At 38.8% G+C, this 23,843-nt stretch overlaps 1 protein-coding gene across 1 annotated transcript in view; it reads right to left on the bottom strand.

Moving 5' to 3' along the window:
• Positions 1 to 23,843, bottom strand: part of CDKAL1 (CDKAL1 threonylcarbamoyladenosine tRNA methylthiotransferase) — a 1,263,425-nt gene that overhangs the window by 356,193 nt on the left and 883,389 nt on the right. Inside the window, exon 11 of the mRNA XM_082258657.1 lies at positions 17,440 to 17,620. Coding sequence (XP_082114783.1) covers positions 17,440 to 17,620 — 181 coding nt within the window. The remainder of the gene's footprint in view (positions 1 to 17,439; positions 17,621 to 23,843) is intronic.

The following is a 23,843-nucleotide window of genomic DNA, read 5'->3' as shown; positions in this document are numbered from 1 at the left end:
TGGCATAAAGACTCAGAGGAAGCATGCATTCCCTGATGCTTTCCCTGTATATACGAGACCACAACAGCTTATTCATTCTACAGAGGCAGTAAACAAAACAAAGCATGATGTAATACATGATGCCCTGTGATGTGTAAATGAATATTAAACAAATAATAAGAAATTATGTAAAACAGTGATCACAAAAAAAAAAAAGTTTCCTTTAAAAAACATGGTAAAATGTATTCAAGGAAGTATATAATTTAAAAATGTGGTAAAATAACACCTAAAAATAGCTATTTCAGCCTTTGGTTTTCTTGGAATTTATTCTGTACTAGAAAAAAAACACAAGAAACCAAGCCTGGTAGTTCACATGGAGCTGTGCTCTAACTTTGAACTCTGATTTGTTATTAGAACCCAAAGCCTCTGGAAGTAGAAGAGAAGCTAGTGCTTTGGCTGCTGTTACGATCATTACCAAAGCAAAATGAGGCTCCAAGTTCAAAAGACACCACTCTAAAGTCAGAGCCAATATCAATAGTTGCTCCTCCCAATGGGCCTTACATGGTAAAGCACAGCTGTGATTGTTGAATTTAGCTCACAGCACCAAGAAGATTGATCAGTGAGTCTATTGTCCACTGTACAAAAACGGGTGCTACAGTATGCATCAGCCGCAGATGGGATTAAATAAATATTTATGCACAAAATAAAAAAAAACACCCCCTCAAAAAAAAAAAAAAAAAAAAACAATGCCAATTAAAAGGTTGAATGAATGAAATATGTTAAAGTCAGTACTATGTATAATATAAACAATATTCCAGTAAGTTAACGTGATTGTAAGCAATCACCGTGTAAAATAACCCATTCAGTTTGAAATAAAAATGAAAGGCAAAACATTTTTTTTATAGATATAAAAATACATTATAAATACCTTTCTCCGCCCCCCCTTTTTTTATATGTGAGCACATTCCCTCTGTTCTCAGTTGCATAACTTGAAAAAGGAGCGCGCGCTGGTATTCCATCAGGCCAGAAGATCCTTGGACGGCAAGTGCAGCTCACCCTGCGTTCCATCCTGCGGTCCTAGCCTCAGTCTAACTTCAGTCACACTACTCCACTTCCTGCGGGACAGGAACCGGAAGGACAGAGAGGATCATCAGAGGTGGCCCCATACCGTACATGGATGCCAGAAGAACCCTTTTCACCTACATTCACGTACCTTGCTCATTAAATGCTACAGTCTTTCCTCTCTTTGTATCTTGCATGTTTGGAGATTGCTTCCGCTCCCCACTAGGCTGGCCCTGAGTCTATGGACTGTTCCTTGTCCCACAACAAAGACTATTAGGATAGCCTACATGGCTACCCCACGGACTACCTTTTAGTGTAATGCTATTTGCTTGCGCCACCGTATACCTACTTTTATCTCAGTTGCATAAGAGCTGGGGGGGGGGGGGGAAGAAGCAGCAGCACACTACTGAGCTTCCCAGTGAATGGCTGTGCAGCAGGGGCGTGTCAAGACTAGTCTGATCATTGGAGAGCACACTGAGTTCCCAGCATAGCTAGAAAACTGACCACAATGTTTTCTTCTACTTAGTGTGGTCAGTTTTTAATAGGAAAGCAGAGGGACAAGGCAGGAACACCAGGGATTTCACATAAAGGCAGCATTCAAATAGAACAGGATACTTTTGCATACAAGTACATGGTACAGCAGGCACATACCAGGAATATGAAGTTTTGGGGTAACTAACTCTTTACCAGACTTTTCCCTGAAGAGCTAAAGTGGTTGTAAAACCTTACATATGTAGCACTCTCCAAGGTAGGTGCTAGGTAAAATATAGTGGGCCTTGTCTGCTTATCAGCAGAGCTAAGGTTTGGTTCAGCTAGGTTATCATGGTTCCCAGGTGTGGCTGTTGAGACTGGGGAGTCTCCCCACTGTGTCCCAATGAGGGGTCTCATCGGACAGTGAAGGAAACCCGGCCAATGGCACACCCAGGCTTGTATCTATCCCAGGAGGGCAGATTATGCCGCACAGCATTCTGGGAGGGGGTATAAGTTTGAGGGAAGCACATGATGCAGAGTCTTTGGCGGGAAGCAGGAGAGAGGTGACGGCTGTCTCTCCTCCTGTCAATAGGAATTGGGTGTTCCAGGCGGCTTGCCTGAGGGGACAGAGGGCTGAGCTGAGCTGCAGGAGAGGATCCAGTGTGCTAAGGACCAGTGGAGCTGATTGGGGTCGAGTTTGAGGAAAGCATTCCGAGTCGTGAGTACTGCAAACTGCCCCTGGAGGTCTGCCTAGTCAGAGGGGACCACTCCCGAAAAGGTCAGAGGGATCCAAGAGCTAGCTAGCCGGTGCAGGATTATAGTTAAGGGGGTGCCAGTGTTAGTATTTACAAACGCTGGCAGGCGTTGGTCGGCATTCCCCCAGCGTCAAGCCAGTGCTTAAAGACATTTTTCTTCAAGTGTCCCAATTTGTGCCTAGTTGAGCTGGAGGAGTACCCCACTCATTCCCTTCTCCCATCCCCATATAAAATAAACAAAAACAACCAAAGATGCCGACTGTTCATTGTCTCAGATCTCACAATTGGGCAATCAGCTTAAATGTGCTGTTGGTGTTAACAGGAACCATGGCAGACCCACATCAGGTCCAATGCCTGGAATTATTGCTACATATATATATATCCACTGTGATAAGCCTCAGGTGATACACAGAGATAAAAAAATCCACTTACATAAGTTGTAACTGTTCATCTGCATCCCTTGCTCTTCCATATCCCCCCTAAACCACACATTTTACACAGCATTTGTCAGCTGAGGACTGGGAATCTGACACGCCTATAAAAGCATTCCAGTCTTAGTCCATAGTGTTCAATATGGAGTTTGCCCACTCTTTGCAGCTCTTCTGGGAAGACTGTCACAAGGTTTAGGATTGTGTCTTTGGGAATGTTTGATCATTCTTCCAGAAGTGCAGTTGTGAGGTAAGGCACTAAAGTTGGAAAAGAAGGCCTGACCCGCAGTCTCTGCTTTAATCTATCCCAAAGGTGTTCTATCGGGTTGAGGTCAAGATTCTGGTCCAAATCATTTGGTGGAGGGAGAATTATGGTGTGGGGTTGTTTTTCAGGGGTTGAACTTTGCCCCTTAGTTCTAGTGAAGGGAACTCTCAAGGCTTCAGCATACCAAGACATTTTGGACAATTTTATGCTCCCAAATTTGTGTTAACAGTTTGAGGGTGGCTTTTGTTCCAACATGACTGAACACCAGTACACAAAGCAAGGTCCATAAAGACATGGATGAGCGAGTTTGGGGTAGAGGAACTTGACTGGCCTGCAACCCGATAGAACACCTTTGGGATGATATAGAGCAGAGAATGTGAGCCAGACTCTCATATCCAACATCAGTGCCTGACCTCACAAATGCGCTTCTGGAAGAATGGTCAAGCATTCCCATAGACACACTCTTAAACTTTGTGGACAGCCTTCCCAGAAAAGTTGAAGCTGTTATAGGGTGGGCCAACTCAATATTGAACCCAATGTACGAAGACTGGGATGCTATTAAAGTTCATGTAAAGGCAGGCGCCCCAAAACTTTTGACAATATAGTGTGTGTTTATATATACTGGTATATATCATATATATATTTTTTTTCCCTTTTTTGTCTAAAATACAGTGTAGATGGGTTAGAACATCTGTTCAAGATCCGAGTGATGGAAAATTTGTGGAAATCCTGCCTACAACACTGGAACAGTTTTACCAACTGAAAAATAGCCTCTCTATATCCTGTTCCTGTGACAACCATAACATTTTGCATTTAACCTACATTTTTAACCTAGCGACTAGGGTTACCATTACAAAAAGTGAGAGTCTCTCTCTCCAATTAGGATGCAATTCAAGACAGATATAAACGCCTGCCAGAACCCCCAACCCTTTGCTTTTTGCTCAAGATCTGTTACACACATACTAGTGCTGGTGTTCTCATAGATTAGAAGTACACCCATCCGAATGGGTGTTTGGCTTCCATACATTTTCCCTTTTGGTAACTATTGTAGCAAATCTCCGTTTTGTGAAATTTGGTGTTAAGATCAGTAATCAGTCACCAGGGGCTTCCATGTCTGCACGAAAAACTGCAGCTGACTGAAATACTATTAGATCCATAGGATAACTGGGTACAAATACAAGTGCTTGGAAGTTACTCTACTTGGTCAGCCAGGCTAGAAAGTAGCACTAAACTGGTGAAAACATATTTAATGGATCTTCCTTTTTGTTTCTGCTGCAATATTCTCTGGATCAGTGTAATCAACACACAGGTTTATCAAAGGATTATGGAAAGCAGCTATTGGTTCCTGTGGTTTTTTTTTCTAATTTCACATTGCCCACACGCCTCCTCACAGCATCCAAGGTTAAAGAGATTTTATTTAAGCAAATTTGATCTGATTTTGCCTTCCAATGTGATGCATTAGATCCTTGTCAAATTGTGAAGAAAAAAAATGATGAAAAGTTATAGTTTAATAATGTGTGTGCAGTTTCATTATCTCTCCACATTACAACAACATCATCATCTATGTCTGCACTGTTGAAGCCTAATTGCATATTATAATCTTTCCTGTAACATTCATTACTTTTGTTCCACAAAAAAACTATCACTTCTGGCACCAAACAGAAGAAAATGTGTTAAAAAGCCTTACACTGCTAAAAGCTAATAAGCATAGAAATAGCAGAAAATTTCTGCAGTGCCCTGCCAATCTGCTCTGATAACTCCTGAGCGTGTGTCCGTTTAGTGGCTGCTTTGGGTCCCCTCTGATTCCCTTGTATGATGACATGCTTGATAGACAATGGTATGAATTCAATCCATGAAAAAGTGTACAGAGCCCACTGCGAAGGACATTTACGAAGGGTTGAGCAAAGTAGAAAAATAAGTCATTTAGGACAGTCACGACAATTGAGGGGGCTTGAAGCCGTCCATAAACAGTGGTTACACATGGTTGCAGGAAAGAAATTCGCTCAATTCCCCATCAACACAGTGTGCCAAATCATTGTATTCTCCCGGGGAGGGGTAGCCTTCCCCGCAGGGTTTAGCTATCGGTTATTGCTAGCAGCTATACCAGCCGCTGGCAATAATTGCATGTAAGATCCTGCAGGCTGGTTGTGCCAAAGCTGACCAATCAATCAACTTGGCACAATCAGCCTGCCCATACATGGTTTGAATAACTGTCAAGACAAATGATGGGGGGGGGCTTTTTTTTTTTTTTTTTAAAGGTCACTTAATTATTTTTCATGTGCTTTGCCTTTTTTACTGCTAATTTTAATGCAGTTTGTTTGCCAATTAGAAAAAAATAATAAAAGGCAGAGGTGAAGTATAAAAACAAAAACTGTCAGACAGATAAACAAAAGTCGATGAAAAAACAAACAAAAAAACAGGTAAGCCACCTGGAGAAAAGCTCCTTCACCGAATATAATGTCATTTTAGGTTTAAGAGGGTTTAAACTACGGATTAAAAACCTTAGAAGAGAAGACCTTACCAACTGGCAAAATTTGCATTTTGTTGCATTATTTGATCCCTTGTTGAAATACAGGGAAAAACATTTAAAAATTGCCCAGAACAGCTTTATAAAGCAAAATCAATATTGCCAAAATTGAAAAAAAGGCAAAGTAGCGACTGACCTTTTATAACTATACCCTGAATTTTTAAAACTCCACTTTTTTCCAACGACTTTGATTCGCTGCTGTGAGGATAACAAGCAGCTGAACTCCAGTGAAGTCATTTCTATCAACAAACTTTATTCATCAGGACAGAACACACTCTGCAGCCCTGTCCCTGCCAAGGACCTCCCCACTCTATGTTTCACCCTAACAGGCTTTATCCTAAAGCTCATAAAGGACAAACACTTTAAAGCTCCATGCACACTGGCATAAAAATCACTGCTTCTACAGGAGTTTTGTGTTCTGCCAGTAGAAGCAGCTCAATGTCATCCTATGTGTCCATGCACATTAGGACAACTACAGGCATATTCTGAGCTCAATGTTTAGAGGTGGGAAAAAAACCCTTCTGGTTTGCATTTCTGATTGGAGCTTTCTGGCAGAAAAAAAAAAAAAAAAAAAACACAAAACTCTGCTAAACTCGTCTAAACTTTGTAAACCAAAATGCTCTATATGAGCATTTTTTTCTGCCAGGGGAACTGGAGTTTAAGCCCAGCATGCATGGAGCTTAAAGTAAGGTGGTCTGCAGTGTGTTCTGTCTAGATGATTAAACTTTGTTGATAGAGCTGCGTCAGAGTGCAGCTGTTTGTTAACCTCTAAGGGTCCTTTCACACAGGCTTTCCGCCCGGCGGACTCCGCTTTGCTCAGTGGGGGGATCAATCCGCCGATCCTCACTGAGCAGGCGCTCAACTGTGCTGGGTCAGACCCGTCCGAGCCCCGCTCTCCTCTATGGGAGGAAGTCATTTCACGTACTGACCAAAGTATGTTGATGTAAAAAAATTACATGATTCCAAATCTTCTTTTGATGCAAAATGGGACCCATGGTTCCTTTACCGCCACTCAGATTGAGTTGATTTGAATTGAATTTGAACTACTATGGGCTCCATGACATTTGGTCCTCGTGTAATGACTACATTTTTTTTTTCTTTTTTTTGCGGACTGAATTTTATTTTTGAGTTTCAATGTTGTTTTCTTTTAGTTTGCTATAAAAAGTCTTTATATGATGCACATCCTTTGTCCATTTATATACTATAATGTGCCTCATTAACTTATGATTGGTTTGCAATTTGGACAACTCTTATTTAGTGATCCAGTTTCTTTGACAGTTCCATTGTACAATTCAGTTTATATAAAATCACCTTATTACAATCTTACTGTACGGTTTTGTATCTCTATGTCATATTTGTGGAAATGTGTTTGTTCTTGTATACTATTTTTACTTTTTTTCAATAAAAAGTTTGTAAAAAAAATGATTGCTTATAACAGTGATCATCAATGTAATAAGCAATCATAATTTAAAAAAAAATCCTAACTACCCTCTCTAGAGCAGGACATTGTTACTATGGTGACACTGTACTGCTCTGGTCACTGTATGTAAAAAGAAAAAATAGGAAAAGTAAAAAAGTTTTCGTTTTACATACTTTCACCAGTTAGTGTCCCTGATCACCGCCACACCAGTCATATGGTGACAATGTACTGCTCTGGGGACAGTATTTAAAAAAATATTTTTTTGAAAAAAAAAAACATTTTATTTAACTACATTTTTCAAAATATTGTGACAAAAAAACAAAAATTTCAAAAAAATCACCATCCCTCCTATTAAATACCCTGGGTGTCTTCTTTCCAAAAAGAGGTTATTTGGAAGTATATGCACTGTCGTGGCATTTTAAAGCCTCAGAAAATTAGGTTTTCAGTGCACCAGGACTGATCATTTTTCAAATATACAGTGTATATACCATAGTTTATAGACTACCTTTCACATGGACTAAAAATAGAATGATTTGCGTTATTTTTACCAAAAAAAAGTATCAGAATACATTTTGAACTAAATGTATAAAGAAAGGATTTATTTATTTGGAAATATTATAACATAAATTAAGGAAAATATGTTTTTTTTTTTTAATTATCTGTATTTTTTTCCTATAGCAGTAAATAAAAAAAAAAAAAAAAAACAGTGGTGATTAAATTTATGCAAAATAAAGCAGTATTTGGCAAAAAAAAAAAATGATAAAAATGTAGTTTGGATGCAGTGTTGCCATTTGACAGTGCTGAAATCTGAAAATTTGCCTGGATAGGAAAAAGGGGAAAGTACCTGTTATTAAATTAAAGTTGTTAAATAAGGTGACTGCATTTGTTTTCTTTTTTTTTTTTTTTTAAGCTTTTCCCCCTTTATTTTCCCTGGTGATACTCCCACTAAGACACTTTCCTGTCTTAGGATGTATGCATTGGGAGTGGAAGATCAACAGACTTACTGACCATAAACAGATAAAAATAAAAGTACAAAAAAAAAAACTAAAAGAATCAATACTAATGCAGCCACCACATCTAAGAATCGGATATACGGACAGATCTGAAGGAGACCAGCATAGCACCAGCAATCTGCTGTTCGCTGGTGTAAACATTTACAGGCTCCATAAGAAAAAAAATAATAAATGCACATTTATTTACCTGCAATAAAAAAGTGCATTTATTATTTCTTTTCTACTGCTTAAAAATTACATGTATATTTTAGCTAAACTTCTTGTGTGGTGTGGCATGTTGTGTGTTGCTACTTTGCATTTTAATGAGTGCCCAGAGGTGCCCCAGTCTTTTCAATGTCCTATGTATATGGAATTACAAGCTATACACACACTTTTTGCAAGGTATCACTTTCACATTTGTATATTAAAAATATTTATTTACTGAAATTACTACTGATCACCTCAACTGGTGACAGCTTTGGCACTCTGAGGAGTCATGATAACAAACTCTACTTCTAATATGCATTTTTGAGTTCTTCAACAGATTTACAAACTCAAATTACTCTTGGGTTAGAGCGGCACTAAATAATATTCTAATTTTCCAAAAATACAAAACCTCTAATTTCCCATCCCACTTCCATTTGTTTGGAACAGGCAGTGCACACACAACAGATCCCATAATCCCTAGTCTATCTCGGTAGTGAACAAGACAGAGTGGCAACCTTCCTACATACAGTGGTACCATGGAGAACAAACATAGCCACCCTCAACAGAACTCAGAACACAGCAGCAAAACCAAAGGAATTTAGAGATTTGGGGGAGTCTGGGACCAATAGAAGGTACTTCCTAAAGTTAAAAATACATGCAAGTAGATTTTTTTTCTTTTTAAATTTAGTGTCACTTTAAAGAGGTTGTAAACTTGTTTAAAATTTTTTTTTTTTTTTTTACAACCTGCAAGAGAAAGACATAATGAGCTAGTATGCATCGCATACTAGCTCATTATGAAATACTTACCTTAGAACGAGCCCCCGCCGTGCCGCTCTCTTACCTGTATGACGGGCGACATGACATGTCGCTCGTCTTCCGGGATCGCGGCATCCGGTCATCTGATTGGCCGGAGCCGCGGTGACGTTACTCCCGCGCACGCGCGCGGGAGCCGACGGTCACGGCACGGGGCTCTGAAGGAACGGCACGATCAGCCGTTCCTTCAGAGCGCATGCGCCAGTGACGTCACTGGCTGCATTAAAGGTAAATATCTCCTAAACGGTACATGTTTAGGGGATATTTACAGTACCTATAGGTAAGCCTTATCATAGGCTTACCTATAGGTACAACTTCCTGAGGAGGGTTTACTTCCTCTTTAAGGTACATTACTAACTTAAATCTTAATATGGATGAGTTTTGACACCTGAGAACGTATCAAATTTTTAATACTCCAAGTTCTCATCTTGCTCCTTGACAATAAAGGTCATGCCTAGATTTTGGTAGAATCTATAAATATCAATTAACAAATGAGCGACACATATTTGAAGGTATAGTATTCCCATGTACAGGCTTTGATTTTAATCATACTGCAAAAAATATGCAGACTGCTCCATCATAAAGTTAATGAAAAGATTAGGAACAGCCTCACACCTTTGTTGGTTCAAGGAGAGAGGGAACCACAAAGGAAAAAAAAATACCCAGAGGGATTATAGTTTCTCTGTTTGTAAGCCAGACCTTGTTATCTCATAAAATCCAGAGAAAAAAAAATAGGGGAATCAATATATTATATGAGCATATTAAAGCTTAAAGCAGTGTACTTTGTTTTAATATGTAAATAAGAAATGGATGTGCTGTTGGTTTATTACATATCTCATTGCTTGTAGCATCTTTCATATCACCAGACAGATACTATATCTGCATGAAGACAATCCACAAGCAACTCTGCTGGTCTGCCCTCAGAGACATAAAATTGTCTGATGCAGAGAAAGAAAAATGCTGTTGTCTGTACATTCAAGCTACTCAGAGGACTGCTATTAGTTGCTATCTTGAGGGGGACATGAATATAAAATGAACTATTAGCATGAACTAGACCTGCTTCAAGAAAAGGATAATAAAAAAAAAAGCAGAAAAGAATTAGACTGTGAATGACAGATAAAAGATAATGATGGATTTGACATTTGGTTGATTGAAAAATATTAAATTAGCACAAATTTTTTTTTTTTGCCTTCTTCCTCGTTTACTATATGCCCTGGAACCCACAGACTGTGCACACTTTGAAGGATCTAATCCTCCAGAAGCAGTTAATTATACTGAAGAGAACAAAGTGGAAAAAATGCAGTTATAGCATGAAGGAAGTTCACTGGATCATCATTTCAGACATTTCTCATTTGACAGCTTTTATATAAAAGCAGCTTAAACATATATTCTGTATTGCTCATTTTGATTTCTGTTAGCTGTAGATGTAACAAATATACTTGCAGGAAACTAGGAGAAATGATTGCTGCAGAAAGCCACGGGAGACAGGGATCATCCTGCAAGAGATCTAGAGGGTTTAAAAATGTGCAACATTCGCGTGTTTCCTACAGACTGGGCTTAGATCAAAAACCTATAGAGGATAAGGGGAGATTGCCTGACAAATACTCAACAGTGAATGTGCAAGTTATGTGAAGATGAAAATGCCAGAGGATTCGATTATATTATTCTTATGCATGACTAACCTTTAAAAAACATTGCAGACACAATAGGTTGTTTGGTCTGTATGTATAATACCATTCAATTTTATTAACAAGATCTTTAAGACTAGTAGCCATCTAGAACTGATTTCCATGTTCCATGTCACTTTAGATTGTTTGGACCAAGCTGTTCCAACCACACTATTTCCTTCAATAACTGCTGCATCGACTTATGGCCTGCACACACCATCAGAAGATTGTACAAAAAATCCCGCTTTTAAAATGGATCATATGATAATCTGAACCTTAATACACAGCTTTCGAGAGCCAATCATGACAATTCATGCAAAATTATTTGATTATTTTTCTTGTACAATACTAAATCGCATGATTTTCGCGTTTAATCAGTACAGTTTTCATTCGAAAATACAATACAAATACACTACAGCACATTACATCACTTCCACATTTTTATTCTGTTGTACGAAAATTTTAATAACTTTAGTACACACTTTATTTTTGATATGAGACTAGCATGCCAAAAAAAAAAAAAAAGACCAATTATTTGTCCGATAATCTCATCGTGTGTATCAGGCATTAAAAACACTTTATAAACTTGTTTCAGCTACATAGTGCTGGGTTTCAGCTGTGCGACAGACTTCTCGTCTAACACCCCAAACAATGCAAACTTGGTCTGACGGGAGTCGGACGGGTGGGCTGATGGCATCACACTCTCTGACCAGAGATGTATAGTAACTAAGTAGAACTACTTCACTACTGTACTTAAGTACCGAAAGGCGGTACTTTTTCTCCTACTTCCACTTTTACTTCACTACATTTTTTCAATGATTTCAATACTTCTACTCAAATATTTTTTTTTGTGCTGCATAGTTACTCGTTACAATTATAAAAATTACCACTGCCAGAACAGTAGATGGCGGGTTTCATGAAGCTCAAAACATGTGTATTATCAGCGCATACGAAAATTAAATGCTACTGTATGTATAAATAAAAGCTGCATTTGAAATAATAAAAAAACAATATGATGTTCAAACTTTTGACTTCTTTCTTTAATAACTATATAACACAGTACTTGTACTTTTACTTTCAGTACTTGAGTAGCAATTATTTTTTCAAAACTACTGGTACTTCTACTTTCAGTACTTGAGTAGCAAAATGTAAAAAAAAAAAACTACTTGCAATACTTAAGTACAAAAAATGTTGAATACTTTAGTACTTCTACTCAAGTCACTTTTTGATTGAGCACTTCCACTTCTACTCAAGTCACTTTTTGATCGAGCACTTGTACTTTTACTCAAGTATGGGTTTCGAGTACTTTATACAACTCTGTCTCTGACTCATTCAGAGAACACAAAGCTGCCTATAAATGGCTGAGCGCTGCTCAGACCGACTCTGCATTGGTTTTGGGTGTGAGATGGAAAGTTTGTCTCACAGCCGAAACCCAGCACTGTGTACTGTATTTAGTTAAAGGTGCAGTTTACACAGTGCTTAGAGGCATTGCAGCACTTAGTGAAGGAAATAGTTAATCTGGACCAGCTTGTTCCAAACAAACTATTTGAAGTGACAGAAAACGTGAAAATCATCTTTGAACTGAATTTTATATTCCCTAAAGAGTCTATTATATCTAGACTTTGAAAAAGTATTTTGAAACCATTTCCTGATATGTCACACAATGCAACAAATGTACACAGATGCCTGTGTTGCAAGATTACAGGTACACTTATTAAAGCCTATGGGAGCCTGGAAGCTTGTACTTTTTTGAGTGTAGGTCACAGAGCCACTAAGCATTAAAGGATGTACAAGGACAATTAGAAGGTAGATATCTTACTCAGAACAATATCCGCTGGGGTTTTCACATATAATCACAGACCGGATGCATTCACAAGTGTGAATGCAGACTTACTAGATTTTAAGGATGAAAGTGAAGAGTGGGGTCAACCCTTAAACAAAACCAATACCAGTCAGACATTATTACATCTATCAGCTAAGAACATATGCATTTGGATGCTTACTGTATTCCCACATTATGTTTTCACTGTTCAGAAGATCAGAATACAATTTGGGAGCACTCAAACAATACAAGTATAATTAAACACAGAAATTAATAGGGGCTTTTTAGCCACTTTAAGACCAGGCGTTTTTCTGATATTTGTTGTTTACAAGTAAAAATCAGTATTTTTTTGCAGGAAAATGACTTGGCACTCCCAAACATTATATATAGATATATCTAAATATACACACACACTTTTTTTTAGCAGAGACCCTAGAGAATAAAATGGCGGTCATTGCAATATTTTATGTCATACTGTATTGGTGCAGCGGTCTTTCAAAGGCTATTTTGTTTTCTTAAATACACTTTATTGAATTAAAAAAAATAAAAAACAGTAAAGTCAGCCCAATTTTTTACCCAACATGTCACATTTTAAAATTGCGCATGCTCATGGAATGGTGACAAACTACGATACTTAAAACTCTCCATATGCGACATTTTAAAAATGTTTACAGGTTACCTGTGTAGAGGAGGTCTTGCACTAGAATAATTGCTCTTGAATGATCACAGTGATACCTCACATGTGTAATTGAACACCTTTACATATACAGGCGCAATTTACTTATTTGTACGCTTCTGTGCGCATGTTCAGAGAGATAGGGCGCTTTCATTTTTTTTTTTCAACATTGTCCCTGTATTTTTTTTGTATTTTGATAACTTTTATTCCTATTACAAAGAATGCAAGCAAATCAAAAATACCCCAGATCTGTAATTTACCTTTAACCACTTGCCTACTGTGCACTTAAACACCCTTCCCATCCAGGCCAATTTTCAGCTTTCAGTGCTCGCACACTTTGAATGACAATTGCGCGGTCATGCTACACTGTACCCATATGAAATTTTTATCATTTTTTTTCACACAAATAGAGCTTTCTTTTGGTGGTATGTAATCACCTCTGGGTTTTTTATTTTTTACAAAAAAAAAAAGAAAAAAAATTTTTGAAAAAAAAAAAGTTTTTCTTATTTTCTGCGAGTAAATTTTGAAAATAAATTTTTCTCCCTCACTGATGTGCGCTGATGAGGCGGCACTGATAGGCTGCACTGATGGGCACTGATGAGGTGGCACTTATGGGCACTGATGAGGTGGCACTTATGGGTACTGATGAGGTGGCACTTATGGGCACTGATGAGGTGGCACTAATATGCCGCACTGATGAGCACTGATAGGCGGCACTGATAGGCGGCACTGCTGGGCACTGAGAGGTGGCACTGCTGGGCACTGATAGGCGGCACTGATGGGCACTGGCGGTTGGCACAGATGAGCAGGCACTGATGGGCACTGACTGGCAGCACTATGGGCACTGATTGTGGGCATTGATGCGGGCACTGTGGGCACTGATGGGGGGGGCAATGTGTATGGTTTTTTTACCTTTAGTAATCAGGGCACTGGTTATCAGTGCCCTGATTACATTTCTCTGTGTCCCCAGCGGCTGTCGGCTCCCCCTCCTTCCTCACACTGCAGTGTCTGTGTGAGGAAGGAGCGCCGGCGATGAGAGATGATCTCATATACATATGAGATCATCTCTCATTGGACGGCTTGATCACGTGGTGAATGGCCGCTGTGATTGGCCATTCACCACGATCTGTGATCGGCCGTGTCCAAGGGACACGGCCGACACAGATTCTCCCCGATGTGCGCTCGTGGGAGCGCGCGGGGGGCGTGTCACTGGGAGGCCGTTTAAAAACGGCCTCCCGAAAATTCAAGTCCGCGCTGCAGCCGCATATAGGCTGTAGCGCGGACGGGAAGCGGTTAAAAGCAAAATGAAAAGACATTTTGCCTTAAAGCGGAGTTCTACCCTGAAAAACATTTTTTTTTAGATAAAAATACCCCGTGGACAGTGCATTTCAGCAACGATAGCCTCTGACCGGTCCCCTGTTTCACTTACCTTTTAGAATTAAAACTTACCTTGAAAATGTCTTGTCCAGCGCTGCCATCTCAGGTGTGGGCAGCTGAAGCCGGAGCGTCCTCTTTGGTGACGTTGGAGTCCCAGAATGCCCTGCACCGGCCCTGCTTGTCACTTACGATCCAGGCATGTCATCCCTGCACAGCGTCTGGGCATGCCCAGAAGCTGTTTAGCAGGGAATGACACGCCTGCACTGGAAGTGACAAGCAGAGCCGGTGCAGGCGTATTGACTCCTGGGAGCGATGACGTTCATCTCCCAGGAGTCAATGCAAGCAGGAAGAGACTGCACGGGCCGCGGTAGCAGGGGGAGGAAGAGGAAGGAAGGTAAGTATATTTTCTTTAAAAACAAAGTAAATAAAAAAAAAATTTAATTATCCAATTCTTTTTCAGGTAAAAAACAGCAAGCGGATGGTGAAAAGTTGTTTGAGGCCGGAACTCCGCTTTAATAATAAAAAAAATCTATATAAATATATTCTGTCTGCCCAAGAACAGGAAATGATGTCAGATGTCACTCAGGGCCTCCAAGGGCATAGAGCTGAGCAGGGGCTATCTTGCCCCCACTCAACTTTCTACCTAGCCATCGGTCGCACCAGATCAGTTCCGGGCTTACCAATGGCTCCAGTAAGCTCTGAAATGACCGGGAAGCAGCAGGGGGTTGGAGGCACCTCTCCTGCCACGTATAAACCTGATCTCATGACGAATCTACTGCTGGGATCACTTTTATCAGAAAGTCAACAGCCTGAAGAAAAAAAAAAAAAAAAAAAAAGATACCGGATTTTGGCCTTTATCTGCAGCCATTTAACTGTATTTACTGTAAAATCATCACGTACATTTACGGTTAGGCAGTTGGCGAGTGGTTTAAAGTGGACATATAAATAACTTTTCCATGTGCATAGATTCCCAAAACATCACAAAATGCTACAAAAGCATAATTTAACTAAAAAAAAAAATAAATAAAAAAACAACACAACACTGCACTTTTTTATGTCAAAAAATTATTGGCTCCAGTCATGTGACTTTATGAAAGAATAAAAGAAGTATGATGTCATCAGTCTGTTGTGGGTGGTAGGAACCATTTCCTCAGTCTACTCTCTTCTTTTCACGGAGACGGCTGTAATGCTGTAAGTTTCCAGTAGCAGGGTGTATAACCAACAAAAGAGCTTATAACAACAGCTGTATCACAAACAAAATACAGCGCACTGACTCCGGTGCAATAAACCTTTAATAAAGAGCTAAAAAAGCCTGTCGGTTATCTAGTCTTTGGAGATGCCAGGCATAGTGCCGGTTAGTTCAGGAGCGGGGTGTCAGCATACAGCGTTGGAGGCTTCCTAAAGGAGAAGTCCTTGGAATCCCTACGCTGCAATGTTCCTTGTTTGATCATCATGTTTTTTTGGCATTTATGCAGCTGTGATGGCAGCTACTCCCTTTGGTGAGTTTGCAATTCGTGTGTTGGTGATGGGAGATCACTGAAGCACTCCTAAAAAGAATTGCTTTATCAGCACTCGTGACATTGCTTTACATTTGTTACAATATTGGACACTCTACTGGTATTTCAGCTCAATTGTTTGGACTTTAATTCATTGTTTGTTTTTTTTTTATTTTCTATGCTTTACATTTCACTTTTGAGGCACTGCACCCTCATTTTGTATAGCGTACAGCATGGCTGCTCCAAACGGATCCCTTTTACCATCAGCCCAGAATTACTTATCAACTGAGACAGTGGAAGCACCCAAAAGCATGGCGGGGTCACATAGGTCTGGGGGAGCGATTTATATTTAGATTTGCCTGTCACAAGTATCAAGTTTGTGAGTGCAATATTGTTTGGTTTTTAGCTCTTTATTAAAGATTTATTGCACCAGAGTCAGTGCACGCTCCTTTGTTTGTTACGTTTTACAGTTACCAGCTGCAAGACTCGGGTGATTACTTCATTGCCTTTTTAAAGGCTGGACATTTCATTGAACTTTGGTCATTGGACTCATTATTGTAGGTTACCTTTGACGCTAGTGCAATTAGTCGTTTTTTTGTTTTTACAGTTTGACAGTAGGTGTATGCACAGCCAAGAAAGCAGGAGTTCCGTTATCTATGTGCCCATTAACCTAAGATCAGGAATTTGTTTGTGACAATGGATATTACCCAAATTAAGTATTTGATTGCTGTGTTTTGTATTGAAATATATGGATGTTCTGAATAAAATAGCAAATCTTAGCTGTTTAAGTTCAAGTTCACTTCCAACTGAAAAATTATCTTTGACAATAGTCTTTAAGGCCCACATTTGTTTTTGGACTATAACAGTTCTTTATCTAATGCACACATGTGAAGTATACTATAACCATTTATATTTTAGTATTAGTATAGTATTTATATTTAGGCCTCATGCACACAGAACGTTTAACTCTCCTAGAAGCCAGCAGCGTTTTTGCACAAAAAATGCCTGATGCTTGTAAAAGTGTACAAGGGGTTAGGAACGCCCTTGGGCGTTTATTCATTTAATTGGCCAGAATAAATAAATTCTGGCTATTGAAATTAATTAATTTTCAAGCAGCTTTTAGTAGCGTCATGCGTTTTTCCTGCCCAAACACTGCTGCTCCTGGGCGCAAGGCAGGAGATTTTTTTTCCTGCCTCTAAACACTGCTAAAAGTCTATGTGTGCATAGAGAGGCGTTTAGAGGCAGTAAAAAACAAATTAAAAAAATGCTAGACGCAGCAGAATGCTGAAAGCAGCTGTAAAAACGTCCAGTGTGCATGAGGCCCTATAGTTTAATAAGTATCTTAAAACTAACTTAGCATTCTATAGGTAAGCCAATACACTCACAATGCCACAGCTGTCAACTAGCAGCTTCTAGAAATCAACTATCCAAGAAATGCCTTAAAAGCTGCAAAACTTAAAAAATGGGATAAAATAGGCTTACCACATGAGCTGGAACCTGCACCATTTTTGCAGCTGGTGTCCCTGGGCGCGGGTAAAACTGATTAATGAAGAGGCTTGGGAATCTGTATTCTTCAACTAGTTCTAACGTCTCCTTAAAATCTTCATCCTTCTCTCCAGGAAAGCCACAGATGATGTCTGTAGCGATTGTAATTCCGGGCACTCTACAAAACAGATGGAAGAAAAAAAACATGTTAAACTGTAGTCTAGAGATTTCACATTCTACCAAGTATTCTACCAACAAATTTCCCAGAGGTCTACGATTATCATTACATTAACCACCTCACTACCAGGGAGAGGGGAAAAAAAAAAAAAAAAACTTGTTTCTTTACACTTCACTACCAGAAAATTCAAAAGAACACCTGACACAACATTGATTTTAATGTATGAAAAAAACTGCATAGTTTCACAGTAGTATAGAATGAAATGAAGGAGAAGGGACATATTCAGGTTTATAGGAAGCAGACTGAATTTGGATCAAGGATTGTAATGTGCATTGCATTAAAGCTGACCAGTTAACCACTTGCTTACCAGGCCAATTCTAACATTCCTCTCCTACATGTAAAATTCTGCATTTTTTGCTAGAAAATTACTTAGAACCCCCAAACATTATATATTTTTTTGTGCAGACACCCTAGAGCAGTGATGGCGAACCTTCGCATCCCAGATGTTTTGGAACTACATTTCCGATGATGCACATGCTCTCTGCAGTGTAGCTGAGCATCATGGGAAATGTAGCTCCGAAACACCTAGGGTACCAAGGTTCGCCATCACTGCCCTAGAGAATAAAATTACATTTTTTATTTATGTCCCACAGTTTTTGCACAACAGTTTTTTAAACATATTTTTTTTTTTGGGGGGGCACACTTAAATCATTTTTTTTTGTGCACACTATAATACCCACATTTTTGGTAAAATATGAAAGATGATGTTACACTGAGTAAACAGATACCTTACATGTCACACTTTAAAATTGTGTACGCCCATGAAATGGCAGCAAACTTCACAGATCTAGGCTGAGTGAGGGCAGGATTACCAAACGATTTACTTCAACAAGGCCATACTGTCCTAAATTAAACCACTGGACACTGCAGTTATACATATAGTGCGAGGTGGGTGAACTAGGCCTCAAGCCCTCTATTCAGTCCTAGGCTGTTAGTTGTTGAGACGCATCAGGATCTGTTTTACCTACATCCCTGTGGATTACAATTATTGATTGCTTTGGGGGATACAGTTCATCATCATTACCTTTATTGGATTACAATTACTTTCCTCGGATTGTTGGGATTTCCTTGCCGGTGAAGACTAGTGAGGCCTCACTTTCCAGGAGACTCTTGAATAGCAGTATAAAGGGGGCCCCCGTTAGTACACAGAGTGCACTCTGATAGCAATCTAGCATTGTTATATTGTTTATTCTACATTAAGTTACTAAGCGTAGTTATTCTAATCTGTGGTCACTCTTTAAGTACACTATTACAATTCAATGTGTTTTTACTGTTGCTGAACGCAATCCTCTAGCAGACATATGCATTTATTTGCATATGTATGTGCGGCTTGTGTTCTAGATCCTGAGTGCTGAACTAAACCTAAAGTCTTGGTTGGGAATTCAGGATCTACTTCCTTGGCAACATTTGCACTACCTTTGATTCTGTTTGTATACTCTTGTTCATTTCAAAAGTCAAAGCAGTAAACGGATTCTTCACTGCTATACTTGTGGTCTCAATTATTCAGAATAACATTATACTCACCTAGGCAGATGCAGAATCTATTCAATGCTGCATCTATCCGCCGCCAGCTCTAGGGTGAGAACTGAATGATCAAAGACCTCGCTCAGTTCTCCCCCTTCTCACCGAGCAGAGAGCTGAATATCAGTCTCCAGCTCTCTGCTCTGCCCCTCTAGCGCCTCCAGGGGATCACTGAGAGTCTGAGCCAGATGCAGCCCAGGTTTCTGGGACCATATGGTAAGGATCTTTTCAGAGCCTTAGTGTCAGTATTATAAAGAATGCATAGGCATCATTGGAAGTAAAAAATAATGGCCTTGTGTCAGAGGGAACAAAAAGTGACCCTAGGTCAGTGGGAAGAATAGCACCCCATCGGTAGTGTCTGAGAGAATTTGAGCACATAACTGTTAGTCTTAAGCTCACCATACACGTTACATTATAACCTACTCTACCATCCAATCAACTTGTATCCACTCAGACAGGCCTGTGGATTTCATAGTTATTGATAGAGCTAAAGAAGTTTGAATAGTCAGACTGTAACACGTGCAGTGAGCTTAAGACCTAGTTTGAAATACATATATGAATAGAACCTGGCATAGGTGCAGGCATGCCAAGAATCAACAGTACGACATCTGATTATAATGTAATTAGGTTCACAATATATTCTCATTGGTACTCAGGGCCCAGAGCAGGCACTTTGTACAGGAAATGCAGGTGCTGTCTGCAGCCAGCAATAATTTTATATTTTTGCTTTATTTTTTTCATGTGTGCTTCTAATTATCAGTGCGGTCATGTCTTACATTTAATGGCACCAAAAGATGAATTGCTGCTTTAATCTGAGGTTTCAATTTTTTTCTCTCAACTGTGTGCAATAGGTTATGGTAAAGGGACTCTCAACATTTTATATGATCTCTTTACAGCTGTAATGGTTCCACCATATTAACGAAATGAAAAATATCAAAAGAAGCTTGCCCTGAATATACCAGATGGATCAAACGTAATCCTTTCAATAAAGTGATATACAAATGCCAAGAAAAAGAATTTCATAACAAGTTTTGATAAAACTCAACAGTAATATGGAGGCAATTAAGCAGCCTTGGAAGATGCAAAGGGCAATCAGGTATAAGCCATTTGTTGAAATGGTAGCAGTGAAATATTGTAATTACACAAAGCAATCAGCAGTGTTACTGACATTTATTAGTGGCTGCTCCTTGTAGCTTGATTGTTACCCCTTTTCATTATAAACGTTTTAGAAAACAAAAGGTCTTGATCTTGCATGTTAACACAGATGGCAGAACCCGAGCAATGCCCAGTGGTTGTAGAAAGATCAATCCCTTTATAAAATAGATGGAATTGCTATTTAGTTTATCACACAGAATATCATTACAGAAAGTGAGTGGTAAAACGTAACTGGTTACTAGGGGTAACAAACATTTTTTTTATACATAAGGCTTGATGTCTAGCACAACTAGAATTTGAGTTATAGCAGCAATCTTCATTGATTTTAGAATGAAATGTGCTTTTTGATATTTTTATCAAGATGAATCAATATGCTCTAGTGCCACTTTTTCGCATATTACTTAAAGCCTTTCAGTTTGGATTTCCTTTGTTAAAATAAAGTGTTCTCATTGTGCTCATAAAGAGATGCAAATGGCTTTAGGGTTAATTTATGATGATTATTTTTGAAGGTTTATAAATTGACACATTAATGATACCCTAATTTTTTTATAAGAAAGCCCAGGACTAGCATTGTACTGGTTAAGTTATAATTTCTAGCTAAAAGTGCGCTTGCACATTTTAGGTTTGAAATATATGGTTTCTATTTACCTGACAATCTCTCTAAAAGAAAAAACAAAAAAAAAACAAAAAACAAAGTGATTATATTGGGTTTGTGTGCACTATTATGTTAGTGATTTTTTTTTTCCACTAAATATATACAGTTGTGTTCAAAATTATTCAACCCTCCAATGCTGTAAAGGGTTTAGGGGATTTAGTGTACATTTGTAATTGTATTCAGAATGAATTCCTACAAGGACTTTTTAAAGAACCATATGCAACTAAAATTACATCAATTGGTTTTGTAAAGACTGCAGTATGCCAAAAGTCATGTGGACAAACCACAGAAGTTTTGGGATAGTGTTCTGTGGACTGATGAAACAAAATTAGAACTGTTTGGGCCCATGAATTAACGCTATGTTTGGAGGAGGAAGAACAAGGCCTATGAAGAAAAGAACACCTTGCCTACTGTGAAGCATGGCGTGGGGGTCAATCATGCTTTGGGGCTGTTTTGCTTCTGCAGGTACAGGGAAGCTTCAGAGTGTGCAAGGTACCATGAATTCTCTTCAGTACCAGGAGATATTGGATGACAATGTGATGCAGTCCGTCACAAACCTGAGGTTTGGGAGACGTTGGACCTTTCAACAGGACAATGATCCCAAGCATACCTCCAAGTCCACTAGAGCATGGTTGCAGATTAAAGGCTGGAACATTTTGGAGTGGCCATCACAGTCACCAGACTTAAATCCGATTGAGAACCTCTGGTGGGACTTAAAGAAAGCAGTTGAAGTGCACAAGCCTAAGAATGTGACTGAACTGTAGGCTATTGCCCATGACGAATGGGTGAAGATACTCATAGATCGCTGCAAGACACTTGTGTCAAGCTATGCTTCACGTTTAAAAGCTGTTATAACTGTAAAAGGATGTTGTACTAAGTACTAAGATTGAATGTCACTTGGGGGTTGAATAAAACTGATAATGATGTGAGCACAGAAAAGACATTTGTGGTCATTTCATTATAAATGTTATATTTGTCTGACCTACACGTGCCTCTTTGATTTAATTGTAAGCAGGATGACTGAATGATCAAAATCAATGTCAAACTGGCCAAAACAATCAATTTCAGTGGGGGTTGAATAATTTTCAACACAACTGTAGGTTCTAAAAACAGCTGCCTAAATACTATATGACAAGGGTTATGATGCTGCTATGCTACAGGTAATCCATTTCAAAAGATATATTATTTAGGAGGGGGGGTTTAGGTAGTCTTTAGTCCACAATTCACATTTTAATGTGCACAGAAAAATATAACAATTAGTCCATCAGAAAAGGGGATAACATGTTATTAAAGCCATTTTTCTATTTTGGGTATCTTAAGGAATAGGTAAATCCTCTCATTTTCTTTCTTGTTTTCTGAACCCATGCTGGTGAGATTCACTCTCTCCATATAACCATCAGGAGCAGAGTAAGAATTTTAAGTCTCCCAATGAGGACACTTGGTCCAGTGATAACTTGGAGTGGATTCTCCTTACATTAAGGAGATTTCCCCCCATTTCTTGTTTTGCCTGGAGCCAGGAACTAAAGGAAAATCTCCCCAATCAGACACAGCAAAAAAACAAAAAAAAAAATACAAAAAAAACAAAAAAAAAAGTTCAACGATTCCCAACTTTAGTATTTACCATGCAAAAAAGATATGGAAAGCGAAAAATGTGACCGCACTCAAAGATGCAAGGAAAAGCAAGAAAAAGCATTTTATTCCATAAAAGTCGGCCCACATTCACAAGGAAAGTTTACACTAGCATCATGACATGTACTGTCAAAGTGTAAATTTCTTTGCTTAATCATGATGATAGATTAAGCAAAGAAATTTGTGAAACACATTAACCAAGCTTTCCTCCATGCATGGCATGATACTACTGATGCTACTGTAAACGTTCCTTGTGGATGTTGGATGTCTTTTATGGAATAAAGTGTTTTCCTTGCATCTTGGAGTGCGGTCGTTTTTCTGGATTACCTGGTCAGTACACAGACCAAACCAACACCTGATTATCAAGGATAAAATTATCACCTGGAGCGGCGTTGCTCTCCCCTTCTGTTGCAAAAAAAATATATGGACTATTATTTTTTAGATATTTTATTTTCCAACTCTAAACACAAAAATAAGTAGGATAAGGAAAAAAAAAAAAAAAAAAGGTTTATTTTAAATCAATCCAAGACACAAAAAGAAAAGTTTTGCTGTCTTAAAGGGAATATCTAGTAATGCTAAGTGTGGCTAAAGAATACCCTGAGGTTCATCAAATTGCAGGGAATTTCTTGGCCACAAAGAGCCCTCTTACTCCTTTACATCCCCAGCTGAATACTTCAGGACATGTGTTTAAGGCTCTTATCGCAAGATGTTCATTTTACTATACTGGTAATTACCAAAACACATGAATGCTTTTCATAGGTAGGCGTTGCTTTCAGTGGATATAATGTCACTCCTTAAAAAAATGTATTTCACTCAATTTGGGCCACTGTTTTAAGTTGGACATGCCTTATCTTATAGCCTGTGGCAAAAAGGATATATATATATATATATATATATATACATACACACACACACACACACACACCCATACATACATATACACACCCATATGCAAATATATATATATATATATATATATATATATATATATATATATATATATATATATATATATAGAGTGGGCAGCCAATCCCAGTATTGCTGTTTTCATGTAGCATCCAAAACACTTCTACTTGTGTCAGATGCTTCGTCCCTTTCTTGTGCTTTGTGATTCCTTTTGCCGGCCCCTGTGTTACTACAGGATACAGTAGTAATTTAAGGGTCAGCAGATAAAACTACAGAGCGTGAATGAGGATCTAGCAT

Source organism: Pelophylax lessonae, assembly GCF_965119305.1.
Source record: "Pelophylax lessonae genome assembly, chromosome: 5".
NCBI classification, from domain to species: domain Eukaryota; kingdom Metazoa; phylum Chordata; class Amphibia; order Anura; family Ranidae; genus Pelophylax; species Pelophylax lessonae.
Note: the sequence above shows the minus strand (reverse complement) of the source record. Positions and strands in the feature narration are given on the sequence as shown.